The sequence below is a fragment of the Pseudorasbora parva genome, chromosome 7 (assembly GCF_024679245.1).
Source record: "Pseudorasbora parva isolate DD20220531a chromosome 7, ASM2467924v1, whole genome shotgun sequence".
NCBI lineage: Eukaryota > Metazoa > Chordata > Actinopteri > Cypriniformes > Gobionidae > Pseudorasbora > Pseudorasbora parva.
The window spans coordinates 49959248-49981195 of record NC_090178.1 but is presented as its reverse complement, the minus strand read 5'-3'; the positions used below and the strand labels follow the sequence as shown (position 1 = coordinate 49981195).

General features: G+C 40.5%; 1 protein-coding gene across 2 annotated transcripts in view; it reads left to right on the top strand.

Annotated features, from left to right (window-relative positions):
* Positions 1-6779: 6779 nt before the first annotated feature.
* atg5 (ATG5 autophagy related 5 homolog (S. cerevisiae)) overlaps positions 6780-21948 on the top strand; it is a 63383-nt gene continuing 48214 nt past the window's right edge. Inside the window, exons 1-2 of one of the 2 annotated variants that reach the window (XM_067449396.1) lie at positions 6780-6888; positions 13717-13870. In XM_067449396.1, coding sequence (XP_067305497.1) covers positions 13763-13870 — 108 coding nt within the window. In that variant the 5' untranslated portion in view covers positions 6780-6888; positions 13717-13762. Of the gene's footprint in view, positions 6889-10895; positions 11064-13716; positions 13871-21948 lie in introns of those variants that run through there. The other variant, XM_067449397.1, reaches the window with a different exon arrangement.

Below are 21948 nucleotides of genomic sequence, written 5' to 3'. Positions count from 1 at the left end.
GTGCATCTGTCCATCATAAAAGTGCATCTGTCCATCATAAACGTGCATCTGTCCATCATAAAAGTGCATCTGTCCATCATAAACGTGCATCTGTCCATCATAAAAGTGCATCTGTCCATCATAAAAGTGCATCCATCATCATAAAAGTGCATCTGTCCATCATAATAGTGCATCTGTCCATCATAATAGTGCATCTGTCCATCATAAACGTGCCTCTGTCCATCATAAAAGTGCATCTGTCCATCATAAAAGTGCATCTGTCCATCATAAACGTGCCTCTGTCCATCATAAAAGTGCATCTGTCCATCATAAACGTGCATCTGTCCATCATAAAAGTGCATCTGTCCATCATAAAAGTGCATCTGTCCATCATAAAAGTGCATCTATCCATCATAAAAGTGCATCTGTCCATCATAAAAGTGCATCTGTCTATCATAAAAGTGCATCTGTCCATCATAATAGTGCATCTATCCATCATAAAAGTGCATCTGTCCATCATAATAGTGCATCTGTCCATCATAAACGTGCATCTGTCCATCATAAAAGTGCATCTGTCCATCATAAAAGTGCATCTGTCCATCATAAAAGTGCATCTATCATCATAAAAGTGCATCTGTCCATCATAAAAGTGCATATATCATCATAAAAGTGCATCTGTCCATCATAAAAGTGCATCTGTCCATCATAAAAGTGCATCTGTCCATCATAAAAGTGCATCTGTCCATCATAAAAGTGCATCTGTCCATCATAATAGTGCATCTGTCCATCATAAACGTGCATCTGTCCATCATAAAAGTGCATCTGTCCATCATAAAAGTGCATCTGTCCATCATAAAAGTGCATCTATCATCATAAAAGTGCATCTGTCCATCATAAAAGTGCATATATCATCATAAAAGTGCATCTGTCCATCATAAAAGTGCATCTATCATCATAAAAGTGCATCTGTCCATCATAAAAGTGCATCTATCATCATAAAAGTGCATCTGTCCATCATAAAAGTGCATCTATCCATCATAAAAGTGCATCTATCCATCATAAAAGTGCATCTGTCCATCATAAAAGTGCATCTGTCCATCATAAAAGTGCATCTATCCATCATAAAAGTGCATCTATCATCATAAAAGTGCATCTGTCCATCATAAAAGTGCATCTATCCATCATAAAAGTGCATCTATCATCATAAAAGTGCATCTGTCCATCATAAAAGTGCATCTATCCATCATAAAAGTGCATCTGTCCATCATAAAAGTGCATATATCCATCATAAAAGTGCATCTGTCCATCATAAAAGTGCATCTGTCCATCATAAACGTGCATCTGTCCATCATAAAAGTGCATCTGTCCATCATAAACGTGCATCTGTCCATCATAAAAGTGCATCTGTCCATCATAAAAGTGCATCCATCATCATAAAAGTGCATCTGTCCATCATAATAGTGCATCTGTCCATCATAATAGTGCATCTGTCCATCATAAACGTGCCTCTGTCCATCATAAAAGTGCATCTGTCCATCATAAAAGTGCATCTGTCCATCATAAACGTGCCTCTGTCCATCATAAAAGTGCATCTGTCCATCATAAACGTGCATCTGTCCATCATAAAAGTGCATCTGTCCATCATAAAAGTGCATCTGTCCATCATAAAAGTGCATCTATCATCATAAAAGTGCATCTGTCCATCATAAAAGTGCATCTGTCCATCATAAAAGTGCATCTGTCCATCATAAAAGTGCATCTATCCATCATAAACGTGCATCTGTCCATCATAAAAGTGCATCTGTCCATCATAAAAGTGCATCTATCATCATAAAAGTGCATCTGTTTATCATAATAGTGCATCTGTCCATCATAAAAGTGCATCTGTCCATCATAAACGTGCATCTGTCCATCATAAAAGTGCATCTATCCATCATAAACGTGCATCTGTCCATCATAAAAGTGCATCTGTCCATCATAAAAGTGCATCTGTCCATCATAAAAGTGCATCTGTTTATCATAATAGTGCATCTGTCCATCATAAAAGTGCATCTGTCCATCATAAAAGTGCATCTATCCATCATAAATTGCATCTGTCCACCATAAAAGTGCATCTATCCATCATAAAACCTTGACTCACTGGGGCCCAGGTCAGGAAGCAGACAAACTGGCTAAACCAACCGTCTGCTAGCTGTCTCACGTCACCAAAGTCAGCTAAATCCCAGCACATAGAGACTCTTTCACCTAGATATTATCACATAGAGACTGTGTCTGTTCCCCGAATTAGTAAATACAAAAAACCATCAAAACCATTCAACAGTAAAAATTTAATTGATGTCCAACAAATAAACAACAGATATAATACGGATGAACAATTAATAAAGCTTGGGTTGCTGAATATTCGATCCCTTTCGCCAAAAACGCTTGTTGTCAATGATATGATTATAGATCATAACTTAGATGTGCTGTGTTTGACAGAAACCTGGCTAAAACCTGATGATTACATTACTTTAAATGAGTGCACCCCCCGAGATTATTGTTACAAACATGAGCCACGTCTGAAAGGTAAAGGGGGAGGTGTGGCTGTAATTTATAATAATATTTTCAGTATTACTCAGAAGTCTAGTTTCAAATATAATTCCTTTGAAGTTTTGGTGCTTTATGTAACACTGTGTAGTGTAAATGATAAATCCCGTTTGACATTTGTGTTGGCTACTGTATACAGGCCACCAGGGCACAATACAGACTTTATCAAAGAATTTGCTGGTTTTGTATCGGAGTTAGTATTAGCTGTAGATAAAGTACTAATTGTTGGGGATTTTAATATCCACGTAGACAATGAAAAAGACGCATTGGGATATGCATTTAGAGACATTCTAAACTCTATTGGAGTTAGACAACACGTATCAGGACCCACTCATCGCCTTAATCATACTTTAGATCTAATAATGTCACATGGAATAAATGTTGATACTGTTAAAATTCTGCAGCAGAGCGATGACATCTCAGATCATTACCTAATATCATGTATACTTAATTTACCTAAGGCTGCAAAGCCATCCCCTCGCTTCAAATATGGCAGGACGATAACCGCTGCGACTAAAGATTGCTTTGTACATAATCTTCCTCATCAGTTCCATCTCCTCAGCATTACAGATAGCCAAGATGAACTTGATGCTGCAACCGAAACTATGGACTCTATCCTTACTAGCACTTTAGACATAGTTGCTCCCCGGCGCTTAAAGAAGATTAAAGCAAATAATCCAACGCCGTGGTACAACGAGCACACTCGGGCCCTTAAAACAGCAGCCAGAAAAATGGAGCGCAGCTGGAAGAAAACAAAACTAGAGGTTTTTCGCAATTTGTGGAAAGAGAGCATGATTGCATACAGAAAGGCCATAAAAACTGCTAGATCTGCTTATTTCTCATCTCTTTTAGAAGAAAACAAACACAACCCTAAGTATTTATTCGATACAGTGGCTAAATTATCAAAAAATAAAGCTTCAGCTTCTGATGTTTGTAAACAACACAGCAGTAATGACTTTATGAACTTCTTTACTAGTAAGATTGATAATATTAGGAATAAAATTATAACCATGCAGCCGTCTATTACAGTATCACTTCAGACAGAGCATTGTAGGGTCACTGAGGAAAAATTACACTCATTCACTGCTATAGGAGGAGAAGAACTGGCTAAACTTGTAAAATCATCAAAATCAACAACATGTATGCTTGACCCTATACCGACTAGGCTATTAAAAGAGATACTTCCAAAGGTCATAGATCCTATGCTTAATATCATTAATTCATCTTTGACATTAGGATATGTACCGAAAACTTTTAAGTTGGCTATAATTAAACCACTTATTAAAAAAACACAACTTGATCCTAAAGAATTAGTCAATTACAGGCCAATCTCGAATCTACCGTTTCTATCAAAAATACTAGAAAAGGCAGTGTCTTCACAATTATGTTCTTTTTTAGAAAGAAATGGTATATGTGAGGATTTCCAGTCAGGATTTAGACCGTATCATAGCACTGAGACTGCTCTAATTAGAGTTACAAATGATTTACTCTTATCATCTGATCGTGGTTGTATCTCTCTATTAGTGTTACTCGATCTTAGCGCTGCATTTGATACTATCGATCACAATATTCTTCTGAATAGAATCGAAAATTATGTTGGCGTTAGTGGAACTGCTTTGGCATGGTTTAAATCGTACTTATCTGACCGTTATCAGTTTGTAGCAGTAAATGAAGAGATGTCACACCGATCACAAGTTCAGTATGGGGTACCGCAAGGCTCAGTGTTAGGACCGTTGCTTTTCACCCTGTATATGCTACCACTAGGAGATATCATTAGGAAGCATGGCGTTAGTTTTCATTGTTATGCTGACGATACTCAGCTCTATATTTCCTCACGCCCGGATGAAACCTACCAATTCACAAGATTAACAGAATGCATAGCTGATATAAAAAATTGGATGAATAGTAATTTTCTGCAACTTAATTCAGATAAAACTGAATTTTTAATTATTGGACAGAAAAGCTCCACAAGTAGTAACCGAGAATACTGTCTAACACTTGATGACTGCTCTGTCAAGCCCTCGTCGTCAGTGAGGAACCTGGGTGTGCTCTTTGATACCAATCTTTCATTTGAAAGCCACGTTTCTAGCATCTGTAAAACCGCATTCTATCATCTTAAAAATATATCTAAATTACGGCACATGCTTTCAATGCAAAATGCTGAACAGTTAGTACATGCGTTCATGAGCTCAAGGCTAGATTATTGTAATGCTCTACTGGGTGGTTGCCCTGCTCGCTTAATAAACAAACTCCAGCTGGTCCAAAATGCAGCAGCTCGAGTTCTTACTAGAACCAGGAAGTATGATCATATTAGTCCAGTTCTGTCAACACTGCACTGGCTCCCTATTAAACATCGCATACATTTTAAAATCTTGCTTATTACTTACAAAGCACTAAATAGTTTAGCTCCCCGGTACTTAAGCGAGCTCTTAACGCATTATACCCCATCACGTCGATTGCGGTCTCAAAACTCTGGCCAGTTGATAATACCTAGAATATCTAAATCAACTGTAGGCGGTCGATCATTTTCCTATTTAGCTCCTAAACTGTGGAATAGTCTTCCTAGCATTGTTCGGGAAGCAGACACACTCTGTCAGTTTAAATCTAGACTAAAAACACATCTCTTTACTATGGCATACACACAGAACATTTTTAACTTTCATTATTCAGATCAATTGACTGATTGTTAGGCTGCATTAACTAGGTCAGCCGGAACCGGGAACACTTCCCATAACACCTGATGTACTCGTTACATCATAAAAAGAGTGGCATCTACGCTAATGTTAGTCTCTCTGTTTATCCCGAGGTTTATCCCGGATCTGGGCCCTGTCCGGATCGGATGGTGGACCTGCCTGGACATGACCAACGCATCCTGGAGTGTCTGCTGAGCCGTGTCAAATGGTGTCTCCTCCGAATTTGCCTCACTGGCACGATATGCTCAAAACCCGTCTTCGGCGCAATAATTCCGATCTTTCATGTATTCATACTCTTGTGTTATTGACGCCCCATCCTAAATAAATCTGTCTCTTCCGTGATACCCTGAAAATTTTGAATAATCCGATCTAATATGATTTCCGACCTGTAAGGTTGCCAGAATAATAATCTTACACGGTGTGTTAATAGGCCAGAGGAGAACTGGCACCCCGACTGAGTCTGGTTTCTCCCAAGGTTTATTTTTCTCCATCATGCCCCGATGGAGTTTTGGTTCCTTGCCACTGTCGCCTTTGGCTTGGCTTGCTCAGTTGGGGACACTAAAAATATGATTAAAGTTATTCAACTTATTATACAAATAAAATATATGAATTAGGTCTTATTTAATTCTATAAACTATAATACTGATCTGCCAACATTGTCGCTATATGATAAATTAAAATAAGCTGATAACATCACTGTTTTCTCCAGTACGGCTGTACAGCCAAATCTAATTTTGTCGCAATATTATCCTGTTTGACACTGTGAAGCTGCTTTGACACAATCGTGATTGTAAAAGCGCTATATAAATAAAGTTGATTGATTGATTGATTGATTGATAAAAGTGCATCTGTCCATCATAAAAGTGCATCTATCCATCATAAAAGTGCATCTGTCCTTCATAAAAGTGCATCTATCCATCATAAAAGTGCATCTGTCCATCATAATAGTGCATCTGTCCATCATAAAAGTGCATCTGTCCATCATAAAAGTGCATCTATCCATTATAAAAGTGCATCTGTCCATCATAAACGTGCATCTGTCCATCATAATAGTGCATCTGTCCATCATAAAAGTGCATCTGTCCATCATAAACGTGCATCTGTCCATCATAATAGTGCATCTGTCCATCATAAAAGTGCCTCTGTCCTCTCCCTGAGCACTTGCGGACCCCACAGACTGTAGATGCTTTTAAACGTGGTCTTAAAACCCACCTTTTTAGCAGTGCTTTTGATTGATTTGTTACTTATTTTTCAGTTTTATTTATTTATTTTTTGTTGTTGGTTGTTGTAAATCTGTAGATTTTGTTTAATATAAAGTGCGTTACAAATAAAATGTATTATTATTATAAAAGTGCATCCATCCATCCATCCATCCATCCATCCATCCATCCATCCATCCATCCACCCATCCATCCATCCATCCATCCATCCATTATTGATGGATGGATGCTCATGCACTTTTATGATGGACAGATACAAATCAGCGGGCTAGGACTTTTAATGTGAAAAACATTTGAGAATAAATGACCGTTTGGAGACTTTTAATTTGAAGGCCCGTGCCGGATGTGTAGCTCCGCTGTGTGTCGAAGATGAGCTCGACTCTAATGCTTCCTGTCGATATCTAATGAAGGTATTGTATTATTATATGTTCGGGTTGTTGTTTTTGTTTGAACGCAGTGGTTTCTGAAATCGAGGCGGTTTTGCTGTCGCTAACAGCTCTAGAGATGCGTCTCCTGTGCTGTGTTGTTCTGTCAGTGCTAGCTTAGCTTTAGTTACTCGTGTTGTTATACTCACCTGTCATACTTTATTTTACTGTCTAAGATGCTCACAGCTTCAGGACAGGCGAGTAAACATCTCAAATAGAGTTGCTTTACAGGTCGTCGGTTTAAAGTGTGTCGTTATTGATTGTTATGGAGTCTTAAATGCTAACAGTAGCCAATGCTAGCACAGCTGATGTTTTACTCATAAGAGCTGATGTTTATCTGTGGATTTTCTCTTGCATTGATGAGATATGAAAGGTTTTATATATATATATATATATATATATATATATATATATATATATATATATATATATATATGTTTTCAATTTCAATATATGTTCACAGAAAATATTGTTAAAAAAGTCTTAAACAAGCAAAATTAAGCCACTGCACTGGTAGCAAGGAAATATACAGTAGTGCTGTAAAAAAATAACTAGTTAATCACACATTTTTCTGTAATTAATCACATTTTTAATAATTAATATACATATGATACAGGTTTAATATATTTTTATATTGTAAAAATTAATGTAGAAATAACATAAAGACTGTATATTCTAAATATTTGTTGTAATGGCATCTTTTTATGAATATCTTACACTGATGTCTCTATAAAAAAATCACCCCTCTCAATTTTATGCATTTAGCACTATTGTACAACTGAAAGCTTTCATGTTCAGATTACATTTATTAGGGTTTTAGAAATATAACAACTTTTAATTCAAGTGAACTTAAAATAATCTCCAATAAACCTACTGTAATAAATGTCCCATTTACCTGTCCTTCAATATATCAGGCTCTATTTATTCTACTGGCCGTCAGAAGAGTTCAGATTTTTACTTGCCCTGTCAAAATGCACAAAAAGGTTATGTTTTTCCATTGTTTTTGACTCTTGCAACCTTGTAAAGAGTGCTTAAGATTTTCAGGTAGATCTAATGGGCTAAACTCTTGAGTGGGCGGAGCTTTTATTCTGCTGCGAGGGCTTCTGCGCGCGCGCGTATGCGCGTGTGTGTGTGTGTGTGTAACAGCGCTGTTTTATCATATCCACAGTGTGTTGTTAAAGTGATGTTATGCTATTCTCGGCGCTACTATGAGCCACTTGTTGACACTGCGGTGAGCGAGATCATATTAGGTGGTAAAACACGGCACTCTGTGTGGTAAATCAACAACACCAGATTTAAACAATAAGACTAACTGTGTTGAGCTGGAGAACAATCATTAGTTTCTGTCCATCAATGATCCAAACAGTGTCTAATAAAACACATCAGATATTAAAGCGGCGATAGTGGTTACTACTAGGGCTGTTTCGAATGCCATTTTTTGAGCTTCGAAGCTTACAAGCGGGTAATCTAGCGCTCGAAAGCGTTCCACCCATAGGGGCGGCCATTGCTAACCAAGCCATCACCTGCTGTTAGCATCCCATTGACTCCCATTCATTTTTGTGTCACTTTGACAGTGAATAACTTTACATCTGAGGCGTTTAAAGACTCCATTTGTCCATTGTTTATTTCTAAAGAAACACGACAATGCGTAAAAGGCTCCGTTACCTTGTATCTTACACTATCGCCCAGCAGAAGCTGTTTTTGTAAAAATAGGCTAACTATTGCGTCATAACCAACGCGACTGTCGCACAGTTGAGAAATTACCGTATAGACCTGAGGAGACGCTCACAGGCAATCTTTTACTGTCTATGAGACCGTCGGGGGGACGTGGAGACATAAAGTCTGATAAAGTCAAGGGGGAAGAATGGGGAGAAGCCCATAGTGAGCCAAAAGCAACGGGACACAATATTTAAACAACGGGATTCAGATTTCACTTTCCACATCTACTAGAAGACCTACAGCTGTCAGACAGGAGGCTCACGTCACATCTACGTCCTCAAGCTCAGTCTGAGCCGGCGCAGTTCGCTCCGCCATCAGGAAGTGAGAGCCCCTAGGTTGACTTCATTATTTCGCCGTTGACGTCAATGGGAACGCTCGGTCCATTTCTTTTACTGTCTATGGAAGCTTAGGTGGCAATCAATATCAAATATTCGAAGCTTCGGTGGGTGGGGCTAAATATATAATAATATTGTCGGTTTGCATTTGTATCATCTTTCACGACTTCACGTTTCACTCTTCGGCATCGTAAATGTGTTGCGACGGACCCAGTGGAGTGCAGTGCTGGATTTGGTGCAATATGATCAGGTGGCACTAGGGATGTCAACGATTAATCGATGATCGATTAATTGTCGATAAGACATTTGATCGATAAGACTTATTGATTATCGATTAAGCAGGGCCATGCGCTTGCGTGCGGCTCAACCGCGAAACTTACTAGGGACCATTTTATTCCTTCTCATTCATTTGGTCAAGAACATAGCGTTTTGAGCAGCATTTGCACATCCTGTCATGCTGTCGGCTATACGCCACTGCTGTAGACGCATATTTCATTTTCAGGCAAGGTTAACGATTAATCGAATAATTGATCGTTAATTTAAACGACGATCGATCATGGGAATTTGTGAAAATTGACATCCCTAGGTGGCACACATTCTTTAAATATTAATAAGCATTTAATAATCTTTTAAATAGAACAGTTTCCGGTACGCATTACACGGGCAGGTTTATGCTCCGAAAACGGACAGCGCACAAGTGATACAAAACACAGTGTAGTGTAGTCTGGCTCCATTATCTTCATTAATTCAACTACGTTAACGGGCCTCATATCCATAGCGACAAACTCTACTATGGCATCTGTTATCTCTCTCTTTCTTTTCTCTGTTAACGGTTTTCGGAATTGCAGGATCTGCTGTGAAGGTTTGGGTTTTGTTGAGCATGTTGATGGCTGCGATACCTGTGGATGTACCTATAAACAAATTATTATTAGCCTGTGCTGCTGTATGTTTTTAAATAGTGTCGTATTTGCAATTAGCCTATTTATCATAGCAAATTAGGCGCATAAAAGCATTTTTTTTTTTTGCCGCGTGCTACTTATGAATTTTTCAAACTTGTGGTGCTGTTGTGGTAGGCCAGTTTCAAATTGCATATTTGACACACTACCTTTGTCTTGTCATCCTCACTTAATTTAAAGTGCTCCCAAACAGCTGAGGTCTTGGGCATTTTGAACCTATTCAGTATGAGATGAAATAAATCACCACGTTCGCCAACGGGTGGTTCAAGCATGAGTGAGAATGAGTCCGCGACGGAAGTCACGTGTTAAAAAAAGAAAAGAATATTCGAATCTCAAAACTGAAAATCGAATGCCACCTCACCGAACGAATATTCGATTATTCTAGTACAGCCCTAGTTACCACACAATAACACCAGAGGGTAGCGCGGGGATGATGTCACTGACACGCACACACACGGGCCGTGTCCTGGTTAAAATCACTGATTTAAACATTCTTGGAAACATTTGGAATAATGTACACAAGTCAACAGCATATATAACACTGTTCTAGTGGGTATTTTAATCCAGAAATCTTACATATTGTGCCTTTTAACCTGAAAAATCAAATGTTAACTTGTTAATTTTAAGATAAATAATAATAATAATAATAATAAATAAATATATATATATATATATATATATATATATATATATATACACACATACATACATACATATATATACAGTGGTGGTCAAAATTGTTGGTACCCCTGGTAAATATGACCAAATATGGCTGTAAAAAAATAAATCGGCATTGTTTATCATTTTGATCTTTTATTAAAAAAATCACAAAAATCTTTTAATGAAAATCTTTCATTAAAGTAAAAGAATTGAAAATGTGGGGTAAATCACATTATGAAATGAATGCTTTTCTCCAAAACACGTTGGCCACAATTGTTGGTACCCTTTTATTAAATACTTTTTGCAACCTCCTTTCCCCAAGATAACAGCTCTGAGTCTTCTTCTGTAATAACTGATGAGTTTGGAGAACACCTGACCAGAGATCAGAGACCGTTCCTCCATCCTGAACCTCTCCAGATCCTTCAGATTCCCAGAGCCATGCTGGAGCTTCTTCTCTTCAGTTCAGCCACTCATCTTCTCTAGGACTCAGGTCCGGAAACTGGGACGGTCATGGCAGAAGCTTCATTTTGTGCTCAGTGACACATTTGTGCGTTGATTTTGATGTTTGTTTGGGATCGTTGTCCTGATGGGAGATCCAACCACGGCCCATTATAAGATTTCTAGCAGAATCCATCAGGTTTTGATATTTTATATTGGTATTTGCTAGAATCCATGAGACCATGTATCTGAACAAGATGTCCAGGACCTCCAGCAAAGAAATAGGCCCTCATTATTAAAGATCCAGTGGTATTTTTAGCCGTGGGCATTCAGCCGTGAAAACCCATCTGTTTTCATCAAACCCATGTGGTAGATTTGCTGCCAAAAAGCTATTTCATAGTTTCATCCTGACCACAGAATCCAGGTCCCTTTTGACTCTCCAGTCGTGTCTGACCGCTGAATGTGCTGGAGTTTGTTTCTGGATGAGCGAGGAGGATTTTTCCAGAATCCCTCCCAAACAACATGTGGTGCTGTAGGGGTTGTTAGATTTTTTTTTAGGCTTTCTGAGCCCAAGACTCAACAAATCTCTGCGATTCTCCACCTGTGATCTCGGAGAGGCTTTGTGCCCTCAAACGTTCCTCCTCGCTGTGCATTAGGACGATATACACGTCCTCTTTCAGGCAAATTCAGAACATCTCTAGTTAAATGGAGCTTCTTAATTATTGTCCTGATGGTGGAAATGGGGATTTTTAATGCTTTAGCTGTTTTCCCACAGCCTCTTTCTATTTTGTGAAGCTCAACAATCTTTTGCTGCACATCAGAACTATATTCTGTGGTTTCACTCTTCTGATAAATGATTAAGGGAATTAGGCTTTTATGCCTCGTTATATTTGTACTCCTGTGAAACAAGACATCATAGCTGGACAAGTTCATGTTCCTTGTCACCTTGGTGTGCTAAAAACAATTGGGGTACCAACAATTGTGGCCAACGTGTTTTAGAGAAAATAATTTATTTCATAATGTGATTTACCCTCCATTTTCAATTATTTTACTTAAATAAAAGGTTGGATTTTTGTGATTTAAAATTTTTTTTTTTATAAAGGATAAACAATGCAGATTATTTTTTTAAAGCCACATTTGATCATATTTACCAGGGGTACCAACAATTTGGACCACGACTGTATATATATATATATGTGTATGTTCAATTACTTGTTGTTAAAACTTGGGCTCAACTGATCTCTTAAAGGGGGGGGTGAAACACTCAGTTTCAGTCAATCTCATGTCAATCTTGAGTACCTATAGAGTAGTATTGCATCCTTCATATCTCCGAAAAGTCTTTAGTTTTATTATATTTATAAAAGAAATATGGGCTGTATCGAGTCTTTCCGGAAAAAACCGAGCGCCTGGAGGCGTATCGTGTGGGTGGAGCTAAAGAATGACGAGCGCGCAAAGCGGTGACGTCCTCAAGCGTGGAGAAACCCATCTATCTCAGCTAATACAGATAATGATCCAGAATCAAATCTGAGGCTGAAATAATCTGAACAGGAGAAACAGCAGCAGCAGGACGTCCGTCTCTGTGGTATGGACTGTATTTAGTGGCCTGTCAACATTTGTGTGTTTACTCGCAGTTTATGAGGACATGATTCGGTTTATGGACTATTGTATGCGACTAAACCTTAGCAGTAGCAAGCAAAATGGTTTTGCACGTCAGACTAGTGTAACGTTATACAGAGAACAGCAATGGAGTCCGTTAGCGCATTTGAATGACGAAGCACGCGATCGTGTCGTTTACTGATGTTTACTCACGCGACGATAGCCGACAGCACAGACATCTGAAGCAGTTTAACTCACCGGCTGCTTCCAAAGCAGGACCGAACCTTTATCGCTGGGACCGCTCCGTCAAAAACACACTTCTTTGGTATGATTTGGTGAAGTCCTGACAGCAGTGACCGGTGGAGATCCGCGATGTTGTGAAGCTTCCCATCATTTCTGCGTTCAAATCGGTTCAGATGCAGCGCTGCCTTCCCAGAATGCTGTGCTAAAGCATTGAAGTCGCTCGACGTCACCCATAGGAATAAAGTGGAGCGCGGCGCGGACTATAACGACAGAAGTGTTCACGGACGACTGGATCTGCAGCTGAGAGTGTGTATGGGCGTGCGTTTCCTCTCTCGCTCTAGTCACGCGCGCGCACCCTACCGGGAGAAGAGCCCGTACGGCCCATACAAGGACCTTCCGCTCTAGTAACGTCAAGCCGACCCATACTCGAAAAAAACTCTCCGAAACTTGTGAGAAACCGGAAGGAGTATTTTTGACACAGAAATACTCCATCAAACGTCCAACATTAGTTTTTGAAACTTTGTCTATGTTTAGGATGGGAATCCACGTCTTTAACAGTGTAAAGCTCAGTATGCATGAAACATTTCACCGCCCCTTTAACTTTTGAAGAAGCTTCTAAACATTTAAATGGCTGCTTATCAGATGTACATTTGGCTGAATATGAATATCCATTTTAATTCTAAATGTTTCTCTTGTTAGCTTTGAAATCTGCTGTTTGTTTAAATGTGAATGGTGTAATCTCACACCACTAGTGTTTGGGATCGTACGTGACGTGCCTTGCTTTCACTGCTCTCTGCATATTAAGACCCATATGAGATCTGCTCGATAAACATTGATAAGCTTTATGTATTCCATGTTTTGAGCAGCTCTGAGCCTGAGGACTTTGTATGTGCCGTGTGGAGAGAGAGGATAATGGCAGATGACAAGGATGTGCTCCGAGACGTGTGGTTCGGGAGGATCCCAGCCTGTTTCACACTCTCTCCAGAGGAAACCACAGAGAGAGAGGTAGAGCCCTACTATGTAAGTGTAGATCACACACACTCACTCACACACACACACACACACACACTCACAAGCTCACTCACTCACTCGCTCACTCACTCACTTGCACACTCACTCACTCACTCACTCACTCACACACACACACACACGCTCACTCGCAAACTCACTCACACACTCACTCACTCACTCACACACGCTCACTCGCAAACTCACTCACTCACTCACTCACTCACTCACTCACTCACTCACTCACTCACTCACTCACTCACTCACTCACTCACTCACTCACTCACTCACTCACTCACACACACGCTCACTCGCAAACTCACTCACACTCACTCACTCACTCGCTCACTCACTCGCTCACTCACTCGCACACTCACTCGCACACTCACTCGCTCACTCACTCGCACACTCACTCGCACACTCACTCGCACACTCACTCACTCACTCACTCACTCACTCACTCACTCACTCACTCACTCACTCACTCACTCACTCACTCACTCACTCACTCACACACACGCTCACTCGCAAACTCACTCACACTCACTCACTCACTCGCTCACTCACTCGCTCACTCACTCGCACACTCACTCGCACACTCACTCGCACACTCACTCGCACACTCACTCGCACACTCACAAACTCAGACACGCTCGCTCGCTCACTCACTCACTCACTCGCACACTCACTCACTCACTCACAAACTCAGACACGCTCGCTCGCTCGCTCGCTCGCTCACTCACTCACTCACTCACTCACTCACTCGCACGCTCACTCACTCACTCACTCTCACGCTCACTCGCACACTCACTTACTCGCACACTCGCTCACTCACTCGCACACTCGCTCACTCATTCACTTGCACGCTCGCTCACTCACTCACTATCACACTCACTCACTCACACACTGACTCACTCGCACACTCACTCACACCAGGGTATCCGCGGGGTCTTGAAAAGTCTTAAAAGGTGATAAATCAATTTTGGGAAAATTAAGACCCTTATAAAGTATTAAAAAGTCTTACCATTGTTTATACAGTCTTAAATTTTGAAAGTATTTTGTTCAAGCTTTGTCAAAAGAGTTTGACTCCAAAAAGTATTTATGAATATATTTCTTTTCATCCCCATAAGTATTAAAAAACAACGGGGCGCTCAGTCTGAGATCTGCTCAGAGCGCGCGCGCCAGGGAAGGACATTCGCACCGCCACCAGCCAAATGCGGCTGATTTTGAGTTGTGGCGGGTAAACTCACTTCACCTACCAAGCTGTTTCACCTCTTTGTAAACTTTGTTCAATGCATGCGAGTGCTGCCGTATGTGCGCATATAACCAGTCGTTTTCTCCGTCATCACTCGCGTGAAGACTCGGTGTGAAACTCGCGCGCGCTGAGAGAAGATCTAGGGCTGGGCGATAAATCGATTTTATGAATTAATTCGAGTTTTTAGTTTACGACGATTTTTGTGAATGAAAATCGGTTTTCTCTTTCAAATCCGCCGACGCTCCCCTCTGAGCTCCCGTAATGGCTCAGCCCTCCCCGCGCGCGTTTGCCACAGAGGTACACAAACAACAAGGATCGCGTCTAACAACATACCGTGTCATTCGTAATTGGTTCAGTTTTTCACAGAACAATTAACAATATCCCGCTGCAAAGTGTGTTTGAAGTCTGAACGGAACCGCGGTAGGCGCTATACTCATTTAAAGCTGCGCTGACACGAACGCAGCGCGAGCTCACACACGGGCCAATCTCGTGACAGACACGATACACAGCGCTGGTTATCCTGTGAGAGAGCGTTTAAATCAACACACCATCGCTACTGTGATCTAGTGGAAGCGGTCGGCGCACAATTCTGTTATAAACCACAGATATCAGATCAAACAGAGCTGTGCGAAGGTCAGGGGTTTCAGTCACAAAACACCAACATTTACCACGATTGTACTGTAGTAAAACCACATGGATTTAATGTTGTTGTTGTCATTATTTATCTCAGGATTCGTACAACCTTTTGAGATTGAAATTCAAGCACTTTCCAATGGTTTTCAAGAGCTTCACACTTATTTCCAGCACTTCAAAGCTCTAGATATCCGATTGTAATGTTATTTTTAATGTGATGGTTTGTAAAACTAAAAGTTTAAAGGGGTCTTGTGAAAGAAATAGTCGAATGTTTTTTTTAGTTTATTTTTTTAAAATGTGTAATCCATTTTGTAGCATTTTTATTTTAAAAAAAGATATGAAATGCCCACCACTATAACCAGCAGAAGAGCACTTATTGATTTATTAGCGATTTCCACTCCCTAATGTATGGAAAGTACGAAGTCACAGTCTCAGGAAAAACTAAACTTTTCTTCAAATTGTGACTAAATTACAGTAAAGCAAAGAGCTCCTTTAATAATCACTGAAGCTGTCGATCAGTTCAGTGTGAGACTATTGAAGAACAATGCTAATCTATATTTAATAAGAGCATTAGGCTACATTTAAATTTTCCCAATACTTTTTTTGCACATTACTGTTGTTAATAAAAGTTAATTTTATCTGCATATCAATTCATAAACCTTTGATATGTATACTGTATATTGCAAAAGATATGGTGCCCATTTATACTGTGGAATAGTCCGGGGTTATTCACATGCTGAAAGTTTTGCACCCCAGGTGGCACTTCTACCAAGCTGCAAATATTTAATTTTACCTAAACAAAATAAAGTTAAAACTTGTTTTGAACAATTTCTTTGTCATCTGCAGACTGATTTTAAGTAGGAGGGGAAAAAAATCGTTTTAAATCGTAAATCGAATTTTTGGTGAAAAAATCGGGGATTTTTTTTTTGGGCCATATCGCCCAGCCCTAAGAAGATCTGACGCTGTGCATCATCCGAGAGCGCGCGCTTGTCACACAGCGCGCAAATATTGAGTTCTCTTTCTAGTCTTGTGCTTAAACGGACAAACTCACACAAGAAGTATGTCAACATGTCCATCTTGATGAGTATCCTAGCAGACATAGTCTGAATATGCCTTAAGTGAACTGTATAGTGTGCACAGTCGAGAAAGACGAGCACAGCAGGGCCTGGCGCTCCCTCTGGCAGCGGCAGGTCGCAGCGCCACTTCCGGTGGCATCGGCAGCTGCCACGGACTTCTTCTGGCAGATGCCAGAGTTTGTGGCGCCACTTCCGGTGGCATCGGCAGCTGCCACGGACTTCTTCTGGCAGATGCCAGAGTTTGTGGCAGCGGTCACGGACTTCTTCTGGCAGATGCCTGTATTGCCAGAATATATAATGGTTGCCACGGTCTTTCTCGGAGATTGTCGCTGTTTGTCAGCTGTTAAATGGCAATAGTAATTCGCACGAGCGCAAAACACAGTTAATTATTTGCTTGTATATCACTATATTAGCCGTTTATTGTGGCGCCACTTCCGGTGGCATCGGCAGCTGTCACGAACTCATATAGCACATAATCGTCTATGCACATAATGCCTTGTTATGAGTGACCATATTCTACATCTTAACCTATACCTGAACAGTAATTAAAAGTTTGAGGCAAAAGTCAATAGTGAGAATTAGACCCACAACTAAAGTGATACACATACACAGGCCTATATTAAAAATGTATATATATATATATATATATATATATATATATATATATATATATATATATATATATATATATATATATATATATATATATATATATGTTTGGGGTCAGTAACAATTTTTTATGTTTTAAAAGAAGTATCTTCCAGTCACCAAGCCTGCATTTATTTAATTAAAAATACAAACAAAAACAGTAACATTGTGAAATATATTTCAAATTAAAAAAATTTCTATGTCAATATACAGTAAATTGTAATTTATTCCCGTGATCAAAGCTCAATTTTTTAGCATCATTACTTCAGTCTTCAGTGTCACATGATCCTTCAGAAATCAAATAAGTCTAATCAAGTTAGTGTTTTTATGTATTTTTACATTTATTCCAGATTAATAACAAAAGGCAGAAAAATTACAAACAATATGTACTGTTCTTTCCAGGGGGTGTCGCTGTTGGACAAAGTTAATTTATGAATACTATTGTGACTTAAATGTTTCAATAAAAGTGTCTATTGCTGTTTTAACTCTAGAATTATGCTATATATATGGCATAATTCTAGAGTTAAAACATCAATGAGCCAACAGCGACACCCGCTGGAAACGTTAAAAAGAACAGTACATATTGTTTGTATTTTTTCTGCCTTTTGTTATTAATCTGGAACAAAATTAAAAATGCATAAAAACACTAACTTGATTAGACTTATTTGATTTCTGAAGGATCATGTGACACTGAAGATAGCACTTTACTGTATATTGACAGAAAACTGCTGTTTTAAATTGGAATAATATTTCACAATGTTACTGTTTTTGTTTGTATTTTTAATTAAATAAATGCAGGCTTGGTGACTGGAAGATACTTCTTTTAAAACATAAAAAATTGTTACTGACCCCAAACATATATATATATATATATATATATATATATATATATATATATATATATATATATATATATATATATATATATATATATATATATATATATATATATATATACATTTTTAATATAGGCCTGTGTATGTGTATCACTTTAGTTGTGGGTCTAATTCTCACTATTGACTTTTGCCTCAAACTTTTAATTACTGTTCAGGTATAGGTTAAGATGTAGAATATGGTCACTCATAACAAGGCATTATGTGCATAGACGATTATGTGCTATATGAGTTCGTGACAGCTGCCGATGCCACCGGAAGTGGCGCCACAATAAACGGCTAATATAGTGATATACAAGCAAATAATTAACTGTGTTTTGCGCTCGTGCGAATTACTATTGCCATTTAACAGCTGACAAACAGCGACAATCTCCGAGAAAGACCGTGGCAACCATTATATATTCTGGCAATACAGGCATCTGCCAGAAGAAGTCCGTGACCGCTGCCACAAACTCTGGCATCTGCCAGAAGAAGTCCGTGGCAGCTGCCGATGCCACCGGAAGTGGCGCTGCGACCTGCCGCTGCCAGCATTTGCGCTTGCTCTTGCTCGACGAGCATATCCCTGAATTAGGTCTTAAAGGCGCAGTAGCCTTTACTGCTGCCTGAGTGATGTCCTTATATTTAGTTTGACATTAAACAATGCTCTTGATTGAATAGCTTTTGTAAGTTTAATAAGGATTAATCTCTCATTTAAACAGTTAAATATGCAGTTATTTTACATTTGATTACTTTATTCAATTTCTACCTTTCTGCAGGCCAGTAGGCATGTCCATTATTATTTAATGTACACATTAGTGGGGTTGAGTTAAACATTCTAGTTTGAATTTTATTTTTCAGTTTTCGGCTTTGGTTTCTTCTTTTTTTGTTTTGGCCAAGAATTTTGATTTCGGTGCATCCCTACTGACAATGTTCTGCTCAGTATGTTGTCAACACGCTTCAAAGATGCCAGAACGAATAGTTTCATTCTTGGGACTAAAAACCATAAAACTGGAAGCCATAAAAGACCACAAATCTTTGTTAAAATGTCAGTATTTCATTGAGACTTGAGATTAAATAAACTGCTTAAGTATTGTAGAGCTTGTAGTATTAATTTGTTAAAAACAAAAAAGTGGCTGGTAAAAACATTGAGTGGTAGACTTTGAAAAAAGTTAATTTCCATCCCTGGCGAGCGCTGTCTATGGGTGACGTCATGTATTTTGTGAAATGCGCAGTTAGGTGATGTGTCGCCATACGTTGTAAAACAGATATGCAATATAAACAATACAAATTTGGCCTACGATAGAGATTTTACGTCTACATTCGACTACAACTGTTTATTAAAGGTTTGTTGCAGATTAGAACTTGAAGTGCGATGAGGTCTTAAAATATTTTGAGAAGGTCTTTAAAAAGTCTTAAAAAGGTCTTGAAATTAACTTCAGGATTCCTGCATATACCCTGCACACACTCACTTACTCGCACACTCACTCACTCACTCACTCACACACTCACTCACTCGCTCACTCACACACTTACTCGCACACTCACTCACTCACTCGCTCACTCACTCACTCGCACACTCACTCACTCACTCGCTCACTCACTCACTCGCACACTCACTCACTCGCACACTCACTCGCTCGCACACTCGCTCACTCGCACACTCACACACTCACTCACTCGCACACTCACTCACATACTCACTCACTCGCACACTCACTCACTCATTCCCTCACACACACTCACAAACTCACAAACTCACTCACTCACTCACTCACTCACTCACTCACTCGCTCACTCACTCGCACACTCGCTCACTCATTCACTTGCACGCTCGCTCACTCACTCACTATCACACTCACTCACTCACACACTGACTCACTCGCACACTCACTCACACACTCACTTACTCGCACACTCACTCACTCACTCACTCACACACTCACTCACTCGCTCACTCACACACTTACTCGCACACTCACTCACTCACTCGCTCACTCACTCACTCGCACACTCACTCACTCACACACTCACTCACTCGCACACTCACTCACTCGCACACTCACTCGCTCGCACACTCGCTCACTCGCACACTCACACACTCACTCACTCGCACACTCACTCACATACTCACTCACTCGCACACTCACTCACTCATTCCCTCACACACACTCACAAACTCACAAACTCACTCACTCACTCACTCACTCACTCACTCACTCACTCACTCACTCACTCACTCACTCACTCACACACACGCTCACTCACAAACTCACTCACACTCACTCACTCACTCGCTCACTCACTCGCTCACTCACTCGCACACTCACTCGCACACTCACTCACTCACTCACTCACTCGCACACTCACTCACTCACTCACTCACTCACTCACTCACTCACTCACTCACTCACTCACTCACTCACACACGCTCACTCGCAAACTCACTCACACTCACTCACTCACTCGCTCACTCACTCGCTCACTCACTCGCACACTCACTCGCACACTCACTCGCACACTCACTCGCACACTCACTCGCACACTCACTCACTCACTCACTCACAAACTCAGACACGCTCGCTCGCTCACTCACTCACTCACTCACTCGCACACTCACTCACTCACTCACAAACTCAGACACGCTCGCTCGCTCGCTCGCTCACTCACTCACTCACTCACTCACTCACTCACTCACTCGCACGCTCACTCACTCACTCACTCTCACGCTCACTCGCACACTCACTTACTCGCACACTCGCTCACTCACTCGCACACTCGCTCACTCATTCACTTGCACGCTCGCTCACTCACTCACTATCACACTCACTCACTCACACACTGACTCACTCGCACACTCACTCACACACTCACTTACTCGCACACTCACTCACTCACTCACTCACACACTCACTCACTCGCTCACTCACACACTTACTCGCACACTCACTCACTCACTCGCTCACTCACTCACTCGCACACTCACTCACTCACACACTCACTCACTCGCACACTCACTCACTCGCACACTCACTCGCTCGCACACTCGCTCACTCGCACACTCACACACTCACTCACTCGCACACTCACTCACATACTCACTCACTCGCACACTCACTCACTCATTCCCTCACACACACTCACAAACTCACAAACTCACTCACTCACTCACTCACTCACTCACTCACTCACTCGCTCACTCACTCGCACACTCGCTCACTCATTCACTTGCACGCTCGCTCACTCACTCACTATCACACTCACTCACTCACACACTGACTCACTCGCACACTCACTCACACACTCACTTACTCGCACACTCACTCACTCACTCACTCACACACTCACTCACTCGCTCACTCACACACTTACTCGCACACTCACTCACTCACTCGCTCACTCACTCACTCGCACACTCACTCACTCACACACTCACTCACTCGCACACTCACTCACTCGCACACTCACTCGCTCGCACACTCGCTCACTCGCACACTCACACACTCACTCACTCGCACACTCACTCACATACTCACTCACTCGCACACTCACTCACTCATTCCCTCACACACACTCACAAACTCACTCACTCACTCACTCACTCACTCA